Here is a 16,635-nt window from a genome sequence, read left to right as displayed (position 1 = left end):
ACCACGGAGCGTGAGCACGCCGCGAGAGAGCGCTGCGTGCAGCGAGGCTCTTCCGCAGGCGGGGAGGCGGGAGTGTCGCTGGGTAACAGACAGGAGTGCCGATGAAAGAAACAACGAAATTTTAAAACATTTTTAAAAAAACTGAAAAACCACGATCCGCAGTACCGATCCAAGGACGATACAAAATAAGTTAGCGATACTTAAAACTGGAGTCTTAAAAGCACTACACACTGTTCACACACAACAGACAACGGGTTTGCAGCAGCACAACGGCAAGTGCAGCGGAGCTAACAGCGTCTGTCTGAAGAGCAGTTTCAAGTCCAGTCCTCATACTTCCAAGATTGCTCAATGTTCCACGTCCCATCTTCTCTCCCCGTTAGTTTTGTTTTGTTGTTGATGTTGTTTCTTTTTGTGCGTATGTGCGTTAAGTCTCTTTTCATCTGACTTTTGATCACCCTCTCGTATTGGTCGACAGTACATTTTACTTAGTGGTACATAATCCATTTTTTTCTCCAGCTCATTTGCACACATACATATGATATGTACATCCCTACACAGCTTAAAACACGTGGGTCAGCACAAACCCTTTTACGTGACATTGCTAAAAAGCACCTCAGGTTAAATATATATGTTCATAAATAAAGTTATCCAAAAAGTTATCTTATTCAAGTTCTGACAACATCATAGTTTTCAGAAAAGAAGACAAAACCTTCAATAATGGATAGTAACCCCGGCGATGCTGACACTCATTGTCGAAAAACACTTCTGCATTCAAACCTGCGACGTTTGAACATCAAAAATAATCTGATAAATTACTGCACTTCTGTCTGTCCTTTGTATATATACTTTTTAAAAAATTAAACTGCATATGGGTTCTTGTTAAAAATGTAAATTTAAGGGGAAAATACAGCTGTTTGTGTAACACCAGTGTAATACAGTACTACCATTGCTGCATAAATGCACTCATTGTGCAATTTCACATTAACGTTTTGTTTGTCTGTTTTAGTTGCACTTTAGTGCTTTCCTATAGCGTAGAGACAGCGTCCTGTCCTGTTATTTCATGGAGTAATGAGTGAATAAGAAATGATTTGCGCTGTACAGTTCAGAAAAAATACATATTTACACTGAAACGGAAACCTATTTCCCCAGTGCACAGAGAGCAGGCGTGGAGACTTGCTAACACCTATCCCTTTTTAAAGTTAACGAGGAGAATGAAACGGACGGCAGTTGCAGTCCAACTGCCTCCAAGACACACAGAACCCGCCCATCTCAGCCACTCAGCCAATCAGTGAAAGTGCAGTGGTGGGCGGAGCTGGGAGTCCAGAAGTTCCAATCCTTTGTAGTGATTAGTGAAGCTGGCCTTGACTGACAGGTGACCTTCACAGACAGATCAGCTAAATCACCAACGGCGCCCAGTCAGACTTCGTCCTTCCGTACTGCACCCGGAAGAGGACGGGTAATCAGGGGGAACGAGCGGGAAGAATCAAGGAAGAGCGGGAAGGAGTGGAGAAAAAGAAGGGAGAAGACATTTTCAGTATGAAAATAACAGAACTGCACTATGCGTAATGAAGCCATGCTGGAGTCACACGGTACACACCTGAATGTCCGTGAGCACCTGGTAGAATCGTTTGGCCAGGTCTGGACCGTTCTTCATGGTCGGAATTTCATAGGTCTTTAAAACAAAGATTGAAAGAAAACGTAGGATTAACACGACAGGAACGGACAGGAAGTGGTGAAGACGGGCACTGCGCATGGGCGGCGATTGAGGCAAACCCCGCCCCCCTTCCCTGTAAAGATCAAAAGGCGCAACCCAAATCCAATCTCTTTCGCCCACTTTTGATATGTCAATGGCCACACCGAACAAATAAAGGCCTTTCAAACCGAATTCTCCCTCCGCAATCCGGAGTGCCCTGGGACCGTGGAAAGCAAGTCCATTTTCACTGCACCTTAATTACGCCCATTTTAACTTCTTCTAAACGAGAAGCATCCTTCTCTTTCAAAACCAACCCTGCTGTCCAACTCATTTATTGCTGTATACATCTATACATGTACATGAGTTAAAACAATGTAAAAACAAGATGGACAGGATTCTGTGCCTTGGGGTACATAAAGGCTTGCCATTAACTATGCATTATTGTTATTATAATTATTATTATTATTATGATGATGATGATAATGATGATGATGATGATGATGATGATGAGGGCAGCCAGTACCTTTCCTTTGTAGAGCAGGCTGCCGACGGGGCAGACGACGCAGGCGGTTCCAGACCCGAACACCTCCAGAACCCGGCCAGCGTCCAAAGCCTGCAGCAGCTCCTTCATGTCCAGGGTGCGCTCCGTCACTTTAAACTCGCCCTGCGGGAGAGGGGCACACGTCGTCACGCCGACGGTCGCCAGGGGCAACAGCGTCAACGTCACCGCCTAGGACTTCAAACAGCGGGCGGCCTCTGTCAGGCCCACCTCGTTTCTACTCCTCCACCCTCCCTCCCTCTCCCTCCTCTCTCCCCCCTCCCCTTTCTCTCACCCTCCCTCCCTCCCTCTCTCTCACCCTCCCTTACTTCCTCTTCCTCCCTTTCTCCCCCTCCTCCCTCTATCCCCCTCATCCCCTCTCTCTCTCCCTCCCTCCCTCTCTTCCCCTCCTCCCCTCTCTCTCACCCATTCTCGGGCCAAATCCAGCAGAGATTGCCTGGTGACTCCCGGGAGTATAATTCCGTCCAGAGGTGGAGTGATCAACTCTTTCTCTACACGGACAGACAGGCAGACATGATTCAAACAGTATACACACAGCCCCTCTAGAAGGACAGACAGACAGACACGATTCAAACAGTATACACACAGCCCCTCTAGAAGGACAGACAGACAGACACGATTCAAACAGTATACACACAGCCTCTCTAGAAGGACAGACATGCAGACAAGTTTCACTTTATACTGACAAGTGACTCCAAATAAACACAAATCAATATTGCTCACACAGAGAGGCTGACAAGTTTCAAACAATACACACATGCATTCATTCAGTAGTACAGAACAACTCAATTTATACATTATACAAAACAAAAAAAATACACAATCATTACATTGTTCACACTGTATGTACACCCACAATGTAACTAAACAGGGACACAAAGTTCTCTGTACACTCAGATACCCAAACTATTCCAAACATATTTGTTCACACAAACATGAAGAGAAGCGACAGGCACATAGGGTGGGTGTGCTTCTCAGCACGAAAAAAAAATAGAAATTTTTGTTTGTGCTTTTGTTAACGTATTGTTAAAATTTGGTGAGCATCTTAATATTTCTGCGGTTTGGCCTTCATCAGAGCAGAGTCTGACAGCTCCTGTACACTGTAAAAAAAACATACATACACACACACATGCACACTATGTATGTACGTATATATGTCTGTATGTATATATGTCTGTGTGTATGTATGTATATATGTATGTATGCACAACCAGGAGGGGGAGACAAAGCATGTTGAAAATGTTGTCAAGGGAACATGTATGAAGGGAACGGCAAAAAGTGTGGCACACTGCACAGAGTGGGTGGGGTGGGGGGGGGTTTTTACTACACACAGAGAAAGTGGGCGGGTTCTCACTGCACACACACACAGAGTGGGCGGGGTCACTGCACACAGAGTGGACGGGGCCTCTGCACACAGAGGTGCGGTTTACTCGCCCTCACCTCCTTTCTTGGTGGTCCAGTAGATGAAGAGGTTCATGGTGCCCACCTCGGTGATCTCCTCGCGGTCTCCGTACAGCCACAGCACCTGCTGGCAGCCCTGCTTCACCGCCTCGCTTTGCACCGCGATCGTCGGCCCATAGTTCCTGAGCGGGAGAGAGAGAGAGAGAGAGACGCACGAAAAGAGCAGAAGAGAACAGCCAGAAAAAGAGGGAGAAAGGGACAGTAGGTGGTCACCACAGAGACAGAAACCCAACATTCTCAGTCTAGATTTACTTAAATAACCACCCTCCTCCCCCCATTATATTGCAGGTTTGTTTAAAAGCATGGCAATGGTGGTTATATTTAGTTGTGCTAAACGCACCTTCTAACCGTCGCTAAAAGCTTCAGCTAAATGCTAAATGCTAAACAAAGTGCAACTCTGAAAAACTTAATCCAGAGCTCAGGACAGAAAAAAAGAGACTCCCTGTCAGAGATGTCCAACAACAAGGACGGAATTCCACCACATAACAAACAACCATCATTTTCAGTCTAGTGGAAAAGTAGCCATTTTGTTACTCTTTAAAAATAATTTCCATATTAAAATGTCCGATTCTGTAAAATTAATACTTAGTGAACGTGTGTATATAACATGAATCAATAATAACGTTACGATGTGAGCATAAACCGGTGATAACATAAACTGGTCAAAACAACTGAGTTAACTTTCAGAGCAACCATTTTACGTCATCTACCCAAAGTGCACTGCGCGTCTAAAATATTGGCGACCTCCATAGTTCAAAATTTCTATTAAAGGCTGGGGTTTTTATAAATAACTGAAATCTTTTGTGTGGTTTTCACAACACATTTCCATAGTTGAGGGCATTTACAACATATTAAGCCCTACAAGTCTTAACAGGCGGGGTTCCCTTTAAGCGGCCCCAAATCTTTCTCCATGCTCTTCTATACAGCGTACCTAGACCACATCCACCCTTTCTCTCCTGATCCTGGTTGGGTGGTCCCCGTCGATACAGCCAATCAGAACTCTTACTTTAGCTAACTTTTGAGGAATTCTCCAACCCGTCAGTCTGCATTTCTGTTCCTGCTGTAATTTTCACCTCTCAGGAGTCAACATGAAAAGGCCACTGGATTGGTGGACGAGGGGAGCCCAAACAGGCTGGGGCCTGTCCAAAACACAGCCGTCAGCTTCTTGGCTCTCACCCACAGGCCCCGGAATACTGTCTCCTGTCCCAAGAGCACTGCACAGCTCAACACCCCGCTGCACCAGAACCCCCTGCCTGCCAAGATCACTAATTCGGCAACGGGGGAGACTAGACAAGGCAGTTGAGTTCTAACCCATAAACTCCCAGCCACACACCCCCCCATTCATGCGGGGATTCGATTCCCCACCATAGAAATTTCTGTACTGAGATCCCACCCCTGCTGTGATATGACTTGAATCAAGCTAGGATGCAACGAGCTAAGCGTGGACAACAGTTAGACAGCCGGTTAGCTAGACAGCTAGCAGTGACACCAGGATGGAACTAGCTATCGTTATCCCCGGTAACAATCGCTGGCTTGCAATTTACAAAACTGCAGCATTCACAATAGAAAAAGAAACGTTAAAATACTCCTTGTCCAATTTTGCTAGTTTTAGTCCGCAGTATTGCTCTATGGTCCTGACCACGTCAGACCTCTGGAAGTTTGAGATACAGTCTGAGAGAACTGCGAGACTAGTGGAATAGCATCTGGGCACTGGTTAGCAGAAGTGCTGAAGCGCTACATGCCGTAGTCTTCATGGGGGAGTGAACCGCCCCCCATCGGTCAAGAGACACACACAACCTGCTTGACTCTGGCACAGTCGAATAAAGACAGGAGTATATGAGTCAGAGAAATCAGGCTGCAGTATTACCAGCTCTACTGCCAGGAAAAAAAGTGTTTTGAATGCAGAATTTTTAATTACTTCACTTGAAGTTACACCTTGTGCAATATTTGGGTCGACTGCATCAATTTGAGTTGTCGTTCTACGGCAGGTACGCACTTAATTATTTTCAGTGAACAGTTTGTTTGTTATTAATTGAGCCTCTACGTTGTTCTTTTGAAATTATGCATTCAAATTGACCCACAAGTGTGTGGACCACCATCTTGACCGTCTGGCTAGAAAGAACTGACCCAAGACAGCCATTTTGGGCACCCCTTATCAAAACGTGGTGCCTTAGGCCCTGTGGCACCCAAGAAACTTCCAGATAAACAGTATGTGCCAAAGCATAGTACAGTGGTTCTCAAACTCGGTCCTGGGGGACCCCTGTGTATGCTGGTTTTCATTCCAACCTCAACAGCAATCCCAGAATTTTAACAAGCTGTTAATTTCTCTTAATTAGGTGCTTTTCATGTTTTACAGCTGGGGTTCCAGAAAGGGTCAGTGTGGGTGCACACACCTGATTCAACTACTCAATCACTAGAGTCATTGCTAAGCACCTTGATTAGTAGAATCAGGATCAGGTGTGTGCACCCACACTGGCCCTTTCTGGATAAGACTGGGGACCCCAGCTCTAAAATATGAAAAGACAATTCACATTCATCATTTGACCTGAAATCCAAATATCTTAATAAAAAATTTCACGGTACCGCTGCCATACTTTTGGAGGTCACTGTAAATGTAGCTAGCAGTCACACAATAATCTATGAGCACTTTCATGCACTGAAAACGAAATTCCTGAAAGGCAAGTTTTTCCAGGTTGCCATGCAACCTGTCAACTCTCCGGATTAGTATTTGCATTTTGGGAGGTGTGCAAACCTGCTTTTCAGAATACATTTCTCCTGGGAAAAGGGGACATGGCTTGGTTTAACACCTAACCTTTCTCTACTACCAGTTAGCAAAAACGCACCGTGGACCTAACTAGCCAAAATGTTTTCTTTAGGTGTTTGTTGAGATTGCATTGACATGAAGCCATGGTCGGAGCTAGCCCATCATACAAATGTTTCGGTGCATGCACAGAAACTGGATACTGGAACATGTAGCAACACGTGTTTTGGTAAATAGCAGGTAAACAGACCGTCACACGTAGAACGATACAAAGGAAAAGCGGGTCTATTTTAAAGACGCGATACATGTCAACATAAACTCCTGATTTCAGAAACATATATTATTTGTTCGAGTTAAAATGCATATTATTGATATCGGAAATTAAATTTTAACTAGTTAAAATGCCAATTCTTGATATCGGAAATTCTATTTTAACTAGTCAGATTTAAAACGTTTTTCTCAGTCATTTCAATGGGAGTTGGAATTTGACCTAGTTAAAATAGCCAATTTCTGATATCAGAAAATCAATTACTGATATCAACAATATAATTTCAACTAGTTAAAATACCTATTTCTGATATCATGAATTCAATTTTAACTAGTTAAAATTCAATTCTTGATATCAAAAATGAAAGGTCCCATTGAAATGAATGGGGAAAACGCTTGAATTATAACTAGTTACAATTGAATTTCTGATATCAAGAATTTGCATTCTAACTACTTAGGATTGTATTTGCGATATCCTCTAGAAATTAAAGCTAAAATGGCTTGCCATATGCGCCACACCCACGACACTCCTGCTAATTCGGCGTCTGACTCATGCATGCCAAGTAGCACTGCTGCATACGCACAAACTCCGGTTCATCCTGACAATAAATGTTATCCTGACAGATACAGCTGGACTGCTTGACCCCTCCTTTGTAAAGGGCAACAGGTTTATGCAAATGCACGGACAGACGAGTGACCTGCTTATCTGCTTATTGGTCACCGGTCTGTCTGAGTTTACCATGTGAGAACCTGTCCAGACTGTATATACGGCTACACGGGAAAACAGAGACAGCGCAGCTAAATGTGGAGGTAAACACTAACAACCCTTAGATAAGCACCAAGCTAAAAGGCCATCTGTTTATCCAATCGACAGCCAGAGATAAGGGCTGATAATCAGATACGCGACGTTAGTGGACGCGGTTTTCATCAACGCCATATTCACAGTTCGTTGACTTTGTTAGGCCTACGGGGCTGCAAGGGAGCGATTGTAGAGAACGGATTCAAAAAAATTTGGCGGAGGCTGCAGTTCAGATGCGACTAAAACAATACTCCAAACCTCCAGTTATGTCTTCAAAACTATGATTGTGATTTCAGAAATATAGAGAATGCCAGAGATTTGGCACACAGTACAGTATAACAACTCAAAAGACACCTCCATTTCCTGTTAGGATAGGAAGTTATATTACAGTTGTATAATGAATTCAAATGGTCTTCTGCTTATACAGAGGACATATTCGGGCTTGACACAAGAAACAAAGCTCACACCAATTATACCAAGGGTAAGACTGTTGGGTTTTTGGATGGAGTTTCCCTTTAAGCAAATCTAGCCATTTATATCAAAGTTAACAACATGGGCAACTGAACAGTATTACTTAAGTACTAATGAACCCCTCCATCAAAAGGCTACAACAGGGAGATGCTGGAGCCTGGAGGACACCAGGAGGTGGCAGTGTTGGGAGATCAGTGCTAATCTATGGCAACCTCTTTGTTGTGAGGTAGAAATTGAGGTACACAAAGGTAATGATCTAAACGTAACAATGGAGTTTACACTATTAAGATAAATGAATGTAATCACACACTGCATTAATATCACAAATTTGATATGTCAGTACAGTAGCCTGGCCTTTTTGACAGTTAAATGTGACATGTGCCAACACATAACCTAGGGATGTGCTTTACTGTTAAACTACACACCAGTTACTCCTAATAAATCATCATCTTGTATAGGCAGGGTGCCAACTGAGGACGGCAATTCAAGACAACTCTGTCAAGCACCCATAATGCAATGCGCACTAAAAACCTAGAAGCAATTATAAGATTACGACATAAATCTGACAGACAGACAGTAAGTTTCATTTCCTACAGCTCTGGAAATAAAGCTTCACGGGAAAATCGTTGAACGAAACCTGAAAAGAGCTGAGCATTACCTTTTATTCGGGCTCTGAGAAAGACGCCGCGCGGTGTAACAGAGACCAATGCGGAGATGTTTACTCACCCCCCCATCTTGTACTCCCCGACGCCCCCCCTCCAGGCCCGGACGAAGCTGGGGTCCGCCAGCAGGGACACGGGGTTGAAGGCCCCCGTGGCGAAGTAGGGCCCCACGGGGCCCAAGATCACGTAGAGCAGGGCGTGGCCGGCCCGTGTCACCCCCAGGGAAGGCTGCGAGAGAAGAGGGCGGAGTCAGCTCAACTGAAAACCGCACGCTGGCACACTGTTCCCGCCATGTTTCTTACAGTACATTCCGCACTGATAGCGTCATTATTACAGAGAGGTGTGAGCACATTCCACTGTCAGGCCAGGTGTTAGAGAGGGTTCAGTAGTGGGTTCATTAGCGGGTTCAGTAGCGGGTTCATTAGCTGTTTCAGTAGTGGGTTCAGTAGAGGGTTCATTAGTGGGTTCAGTTGAGGGTTCATTACTGGGTTCAGTTGAGGGGTCATTAGCGGGTTCAGTAGTGGGCTCAGTAGTGGGTTCATTAGAGGGTTCAGTAGTGGGCTCAGTAGAGGGTTCATTAGAGGGTTCAGTTGAGGGTTCATTAGTGGGCTCAGTAGAGGGTTCATTAGAGGGTTCAGTAGTGGGCTCAGTAGAGGGTTCATTAGAGGGTTCATTAGTGGGCTCAGTAGAAGGTTCATTAGTGGGTTCAGTAGTGGGCTCAGTAGAGGGTTCATTAGAGGGTTCAGTAGTGGGTTCAGTAGAGAGTTCAGTAGAGGGTTCAGTAGTGGGTTCAGTAAAGAGTTCAGTAGAGGGTTCAGTAGTGGGTTTATTAGCTGGTTCATTAGTGGGTTCAGCAGCAGGTTGAACAGCAACTGAGTTGAGCAGTGGGTAAAGCGGCGGGTGCAGTAGCGGGTAGAGCGGCAGGTTTGGCACTTACTCCCCCTTCTCACCTCAGTGCCGATGAAGGTGGGTCGGATGTAGAGGCTGGCGTCGGTGGAGTACGGGACCCACTCCTGATCCAGCTCCACCAGCTTCCGGATGCACTCCAGCATCTCCGCCTTATCAAAGAGCTGCACAGAGAGAGACCGCCCAGGATCACACGCAAGCACATACACACACATGCACATGTACATACGCACATGCACACACATACACACACATGCACATGTACATACGCACATGCACACACATACACACGTATATACACACATACACACACACCTTAGCTGAGGGTAGAGGCCTAAAATTCTTTGGACATTCTTTTGGGATCTTTTGTGACTCCCTGGATGAGTTGTCACTGTGCCCTTGGATAATTTGCCATTGTTCCAAGTGTTCTTCATTTGGAGATAACGGCTCCCACTATGTAATCAGTGGAGTCACAGAGCCTTAGAAATGGCTTTGTTACCCTTTCCATACTGATGTATTTCAACAAATTTTTCCTCATCTCTTCAGAGCCAAATCGAGAAAAAAAAAAGTGTCTTTGTCCCAAACATTATGGAGCTCACTGTACATGCACGCACGCACACACACATGCCCACACACACATATAAACACCTGCACATACACACACACATAAACACACACGTGTATACGGCACCGTGCAAAAGTCAGAGGCCACCCTTTTTCTTTTATTCACTGTCCAGAGAAAGCAGACATGAAGTGCAAGTTATTTATTTTTCAGTCAGAAAATAATGCAGTAAACATGTTATTTAACATGAAACTACACAGAAACCTGCACAACGATGCACATCATATAATCTTTCAGTATGCAGTGCGTCCACCCTTGGATCAGTCAGAATCCCAAACATATGCGCTGATGTTGAGGTCTGGACTCTGCAGTGGTCATTCCCATGTTCTGGAACACCAGCAGCTCGATCTTCTTTTTAAAATGTATTATACAAAATAAAATATACATCATACAAAACATAAATAACAGCAGACATAAATCATTTAAAATGGAATAATGCAAAGTTAAAATGAGCACTTATCGGGGGGGTGGGGGTAGAGGTCAGAAAGTCACAGATTACCAGTTCGTTCTTTGGCTATAAGCTTCTCAACCTTTAAATAACAGGACATTAAAGTCTTCCATTATTCCAGTTCCGGGGCTACACTGGTTTTCCAATTTTTCAATACATTTTTTTCAACACTATGGAAGAAAATATAAACTTTGACTAGAATTTAGTTTAGCCATGAAGTATGTTTTAATTCATGTAAAAACATAACAAGAAAAAACTAAATCTGCAAGGCTGCTAAGGTGTGTTTGGAAAGCTGCTTGATTGTATTTTAGAGTCACTTTTGAAGACAAAGGCTTCTAACATAACTTCTCAATAGCTTTTGTTAGGAGGACACGGCTGTAACTGGTTTGTTGATTGGAAGGATGGAGGTCTTAAAGTGGTAGTAGGGTGCACAAAAGAAAGAGTGAACAAATACTCACAGATCTGATATTACATATTGGTTATGGAGGCTTTTCTGCATTTTTGTTAAATATATGTTTCCCGCATTATTGTCTGACACTGAAAAGAAAAAATTTGAACTGAATTCCCCACAAATTGAATTGACTGGAAACTGAATAAACGAAAGGGTGGTCTTTCACTTTTGCACAGTGCTGTACATTCACACACAGGCACATACGCACATACTGTACATACACACATTCAAATATATGCACACACATGCATATACACACATATATATACACACACACATGTAAATACACACACACACACTCACACGCATGCACACACCACAGTGAAGTGGAAACACCAGTGCAGCATGCTCGGATCTGTACAGCAGAGCACTGCGCACTGCTGGCTCGTGTGTCCTATCAGAACACACAAGCAAACAGCCCAGCGCTCGGTATCACGCGTGCGGCGCGTTACCGCAGCACAAACCAGGGCCGCTCTGTGCCGTTTGTCACCAGGCACTGAGGGCTAATCAGCTGAGAGACGCTAAAGTGCATTTGGCAGCGCTGTATTACAGCACCACACGCTAATGAGAGAAACAGGGGTGTTGGGGGGAGGAGGGGGGGGGGTGTAGGGAGGCAGCTGTCGGGGAGGTGTGCAGAAGAGGCTGAAGTGTGTTTGGCGGTAAGGGCTTCCTTCAGCGGTGTGACGGGAGACGGGCGGAGGGGACGGGCGGAGGAAGGGTCCCACTCACGGGCAGGCAGCTCCGCTCCGCACTCCGGAACATTCTCTGCATGTTCAGCATGGGCCTGAAGAGGCGGATGTGGTTGTCCACTCCCCGGAAGGCCTTCATCCCTTCAAAGAGCTGAGATTTAACACGACACATCAGGGCACGGCCTACACAGCTGCATGGGGCTGCTGGGATTTGTAGTTACTCAACGATCAATTAAAGAAGCAAATTACACATTTGACTTCAGCCGGTACAAACTGGTTGCTAACTTCAATAAACAGATTATGGCCATTCAAACCACTTAAAAAGGGCTGCAATACCAATTAAAATGAGTCTTTTTACATTTTTCATAATGAGGCTTCAGGCCTACCAAAATTGAAAATATGAGGGCCCATATATGGTCATTTGTCCAGTTATTTTTGGTCCCCTAAAATGGGGGGGGGGGGTACATATAAAACATTCTTACATGGATCACCCAATAAGGATGTAAATACCCTCAAATTACAGCTGACAGTCTGCACTTTAACCTCATATTCACTGTTTCATTTCAAATCCAGTGTGCAGTGACTATGAGATGGAGACTCCAGAACACAGCACCATTTGAACCGTCCTGTCCTGCCCCCGCCCCAGCCCTGGCCCCTCCCCTCCCCTCCCTCACCTCTATGGAGTAGTGCAGAGCAGAGGAGGCGGGGTGCAGGGAGAGATTTTGGAAAGGTTTTATCTGGGGCGGCTCCCAGCCCCCTTTCTCTGACCAGTTGATGGTCAGCATGTGGTCGGAGAACTGCTTCCCAAACACAAGCGTGGAAGGGTCGGGTTTGGGCCTTATCACTCCACTGCGCTCGATCGTCAGTTCTGACGCCTGGGGGGGGGGGGAGAGAAAGAGAGAGAGAGAGAGAGAGCAAGCAAGAGAGCGAGAGAGAGAGAGTGAGAAAGACAGAGACTTGATTTTTAAAATCACATTTTATTCATCAGTTCAAAACATAATTCCTAAAATATAAGAGCCATCCTCAAAAATTCATAGCCAATTTTCCTTCTCCTGCTGAACACAAGCAATCCTGTAAGCATCAGTTAGTTCTAAATACTGTGACATTATTCATTAACAAATAATACATATATTCCAGTTTACCCCTTGAGCGAATCAACAACCACTTCACAACATCAGTTGGGCCAGTGTTTTCTATATGGTGTTTTCTTCTGTTCCAAATTGCCACACTGGCTAGCCCAAACACAAAGTTTGCCAGTTCTACTTTAGCACATACCGCTCATGTGTACTTTAGACAATAGATAAACATTGATTTTTCAAAAGCAACACTGACTGTTTCAGAAGTGATTGACAAAACTACAGAGCTGTGAGCCTGTGACAGTCTGAAAGGTGTTTTTTACAGTCTACTCACTTTGACAAAAACACACTCTGAGTGAATTCTGGGATACGCTCTATGCCAGAACCTGCCAGTGGAAATGATGCAGTGCAGGACCCTCAACTGCAGTTCCCCTGACCTTTGGGCAGTGGGGGGCTATAGGCTGTCCTCCATGCAGGAAACAGTTCTGTGCCCCCACCCCCCCTTCCAAAGAACGGTCTGCCCACTTAGACCTGGGTAGAGTCTACACAGCAGCTTCAGAGAGAGAAGGGGGGGGAGAGAGAGAGAGAGAGAGAGAGAGAGAGAGAAAGAGGGAGAGAGGAGAGAGAGAGAGAGAGGAGCGGGAGGGGCAGACGGAGAGGACGAGAGAGAGGAGAGGGAGGGAGAGAGGAAGAGAGAGAGAGGAGTGGGAGGGGCAGAGGGAACAGAAGAAAGAGAGAGAAGAGGGAGGAGAGGGAGGGACAGAGGGAGGAGTAGGAGGGGCAGAGAGAGGGAGAGAGAAGAGAGGGAAAGAGGGAGAGGAGAGGGAAGAAGAGAGAGAGAAAGGGGAGAGAGGAGAGGGAGGGAGAAAGAGAAAGGGGGAGAGAGAGAAAGAGAGAAATGGGGAGAGGGAGAGACAGAGAGAGGGAAAGGGGGAGAGGGAGAGAGACGGGGACAGAAAAGGGCAGAGAGGGGGAGAGAGCAGGAGATAGGCCGTTCTGTCACACACCAGCACAGACAGCGGAAGCTGTTGCGGGGGTGGCGAACGACGACTGCAAGGCCACCCATGCATTCTAACAGTACCCAGACTGAGCCTGAGGGCCCAGATCCTGTCTGTGCGCAGGCAGTAAATCTTTAACACGCAGCCTGCCTTTGAGGTGTGCAGGAACAGGAAGCCGGTCAAATAACAATTAGCTTTGTTTCATTACCTTGAAAGAGGAGCTGGCCCAACGCAAGGGCCCCAAGGTCAGGGGGAAGGGTCGACTGAGCCGTCTATGGAGTGCCTGAGGAGGAGGAATACATTTCAGCATTCAACTGAATTACGAGAGCCCTCAGTCCACGTGTACAGAGTACACAGCAAAGTGATTTTAAAAATAGACCACGCATTTACACGCAATGCTCTATGTGGTTTTTCATGTCCAAGGTTAAAGGAGAAATATGTTTACAGTTCCCTTGCCCTCTCCTCCTTCCTACACTGACAGTATGTGGGTCATCGCCACCCTGCGTGTCAGTGCTGCTGTAGCTACTGTAATCTTTGTTGTGTAGTTTCACTTCGCGAGTAGCTACGTACATGCGGTGCAAGTTGACCTCTGTTGTCAAGTCCAAACAGCTGTTTACACATCATAAATTCGAAGCTCATTCACAGATTTAAAGACGCTAGTATCTACTACTCTCAGGACTGTATCAACCCGATCTATTGAGTGAAGTAATGCATATCAAGCATCATTATAAACTGTAGACGATGCTATCGGCAAGCTGGTTTTTGTAACGCTTTACATAGCGGTAGATTAATATTTGTGCCCGTAACCACCAATACTGGAAATCGCATCTTGCTGGCAGGTTTGCAATGTGGTCTTATTGCATCAGATCATAGCTGCGTAACTGATGCTTAAAAGTTAACTTCCGCTTTGCTGGCTAATGTTAGCTAACGACGTTTCTCGGAGACTCACATCGTACATCACCAGCGCTAGTTGGCAAGCTAGTAGGCTATGCTACAGTCCGTATGAAGGAGAGATTGCAAATAAATAAAAAAATAGATAGCTGCAAGATAAAAGGTCATTATAGCCAAACTTTCTACTACAGGCAAACAAATCTGCGTAACGTTTTAGTAAATTATTGACACAGATAGCCGGGGAGGGATAAAGAGCGGCCGGGAGAAATGATCTTTGGACTCACCGTCCTCAGTGCTGCCATTGCCGCTTCGTATTGAATGGATATGCGTCCGAGTGGAAGCGAATGCCGAAAGCAGCGACGCGCTGCGTTCCGGATTGGACGTAGCCGATGACGTTTTCACCTTCACTTAAATCGAAACACATTTTGACAATTTCTCGGTGAAACCATCTGTCAAAACCTGGCTTAATTGATATTAAACGCTAAACAGTATCGTGTTAATTATTTTCGCATCTAGGTTAATCATTTCTATACATTTATGTGCGCTTGCTGTATACGGTGTTATCTTAGCTGAATATTCAAAACGATATGACGGGGATATTCTAGTGTGTGCGAGAACAGAGGTAGATACTGAATCTGATTGATTGTAGGCTACATATGATTTTCAATGCCCTTTATTTAAAGTCATGGAAAATATCAAGGTCCACATGAGAAGGGCACTTAACGGGTTAATGCCGGTCTGATGGTAGGCGTGTGCGCATTTGCACTTGCTATTGGATCAAACTAAGGGGTCGAGTTACGGTTGCCAAATTTAATAGCAGTCACTAGACAACCTGCACGGGGAAATATTTTGTAATGGGAATAACAGAATGGATCGCGGACCGGGGTAGCTGAGACACGAATTCATTACAAACTAACGGTACATTTAATCAACCAGTTATTCACACAGTACATTCGAGTCCAGTTGGGACCACAAACCGGACCTGTGCAAATTATTTTGAAAACCGTTCAGTGCGGTTTGAAACAGGGAATCTGGCAACTCTAGGTCGAATGGGTTCATTCGAGGTGAAGAGAGAGTCGATTGGTCTATGTGGGGGAGTTGCCGCTGCTTTCAGGGTAATGGCTTTAGAGCCGGTATTTTCGTAGATCAACTCACGATTACGCCATTTGGGTGGGTTGGTAATAGACGCGTGATATTTTGCATCAACAAAAAAATCGTAGCTGGATTAGTATGTCTGCTTATTTAATGGGTTCAACAGAATACCACGTGTGTTCTAAATAAGAACTAATTGGCACAACACATGTCCACAGATTAGCAATCTTTTTCAGTCACTGGGCTGTTTTGTCAGGAAATCTTGTAATGTTTTGTTTCAAATCTCAGTTCATTTGGGAAATCCTCGAGCATGTGACGCTCAAGTAATGCCTCGCTCACATTGTAGGCTACAATGAACATAGCAAGGTCGTGCAAATGTCTAAAATTGTGTGTGCGCGAGTAAAACGGAAATTTGTCACAAGTTGTCCCATGGATTAATAGGAACAAGAATACGACATCTCCGAAGTTACTGGCTTAAATTGCAGACATTGTCCTTTGTCACTTCCAAACATTGCTCCTTTATAAGACGTGAAAAGTTGGTGAGGTCAGGAATTACTGACACCCTTGATAAAGGTGACCAAAAAAGGCAATAAATAACCAATGCGAGTAATGGGTTTTATTCTATGCTCATAAAATGGAAAATAATATTGTTCAATAACAATAAAATTGTTTTCTCAGAAAAAGGCTTGTTTTGAGCAGGTAATCATTTTTCAGGCTTGTTTTGAGCAGGTAATCATCAATCAAAAAGGTTCGTGTCTAAATGATTCCTTTTTTAAGAAGAGGTCCTGG

General features: G+C 44.9%; 1 protein-coding gene across 1 annotated transcript; it reads right to left on the bottom strand.

Annotated features, from left to right (window-relative positions):
- Nucleotides 1–373: 373 nt before the first annotated feature.
- On the bottom strand, nt 374–15,190 carry bcat2 (branched chain amino-acid transaminase 2, mitochondrial). The gene is made up of 11 exons (XM_035399294.1): nt 15,039–15,190; nt 14,072–14,146; nt 12,464–12,664; nt 11,830–11,940; nt 9,624–9,743; nt 8,738–8,901; nt 3,693–3,835; nt 2,658–2,743; nt 2,217–2,357; nt 1,598–1,672; nt 374–1,436 (listed from the first exon to the last, which is right to left on the bottom strand). The coding sequence occupies exons 1-11, from the start codon at nt 15,054–15,056 to the stop codon at nt 1,395–1,397; spliced, it is 1,176 nt and encodes a 391-aa protein (XP_035255185.1). The 5' UTR covers nt 15,057–15,190; the 3' UTR covers nt 374–1,394.
- Nucleotides 15,191–16,635: the final 1,445 nt, after the last annotated feature.

The sequence above is a fragment of the Anguilla anguilla genome, chromosome 17, assembly GCF_013347855.1.
Source record: "Anguilla anguilla isolate fAngAng1 chromosome 17, fAngAng1.pri, whole genome shotgun sequence".
Lineage (NCBI taxonomy): Eukaryota > Metazoa > Chordata > Actinopteri > Anguilliformes > Anguillidae > Anguilla > Anguilla anguilla.
This window is presented reverse-complemented; position numbering and strand designations above follow the sequence as displayed.

Excerpts from the sequence above, each read along its gene's own strand:
- bcat2 (XM_035399294.1), bottom strand. Across the intron at positions 11,941-12,463 it reads CTCTGCACTACTCCATAGAG|CTCTTTGAAGGGATGAAGGC; the intron begins GTGAGGGAGGGG and ends GTTAAATCTCAG. Across the intron at positions 1,673-2,216 it reads GCCTGCTCTACAAAGGAAAG|ACCTATGAAATTCCGACCAT; the intron begins GTACTGGCTGCC and ends TTTGTTTTAAAG.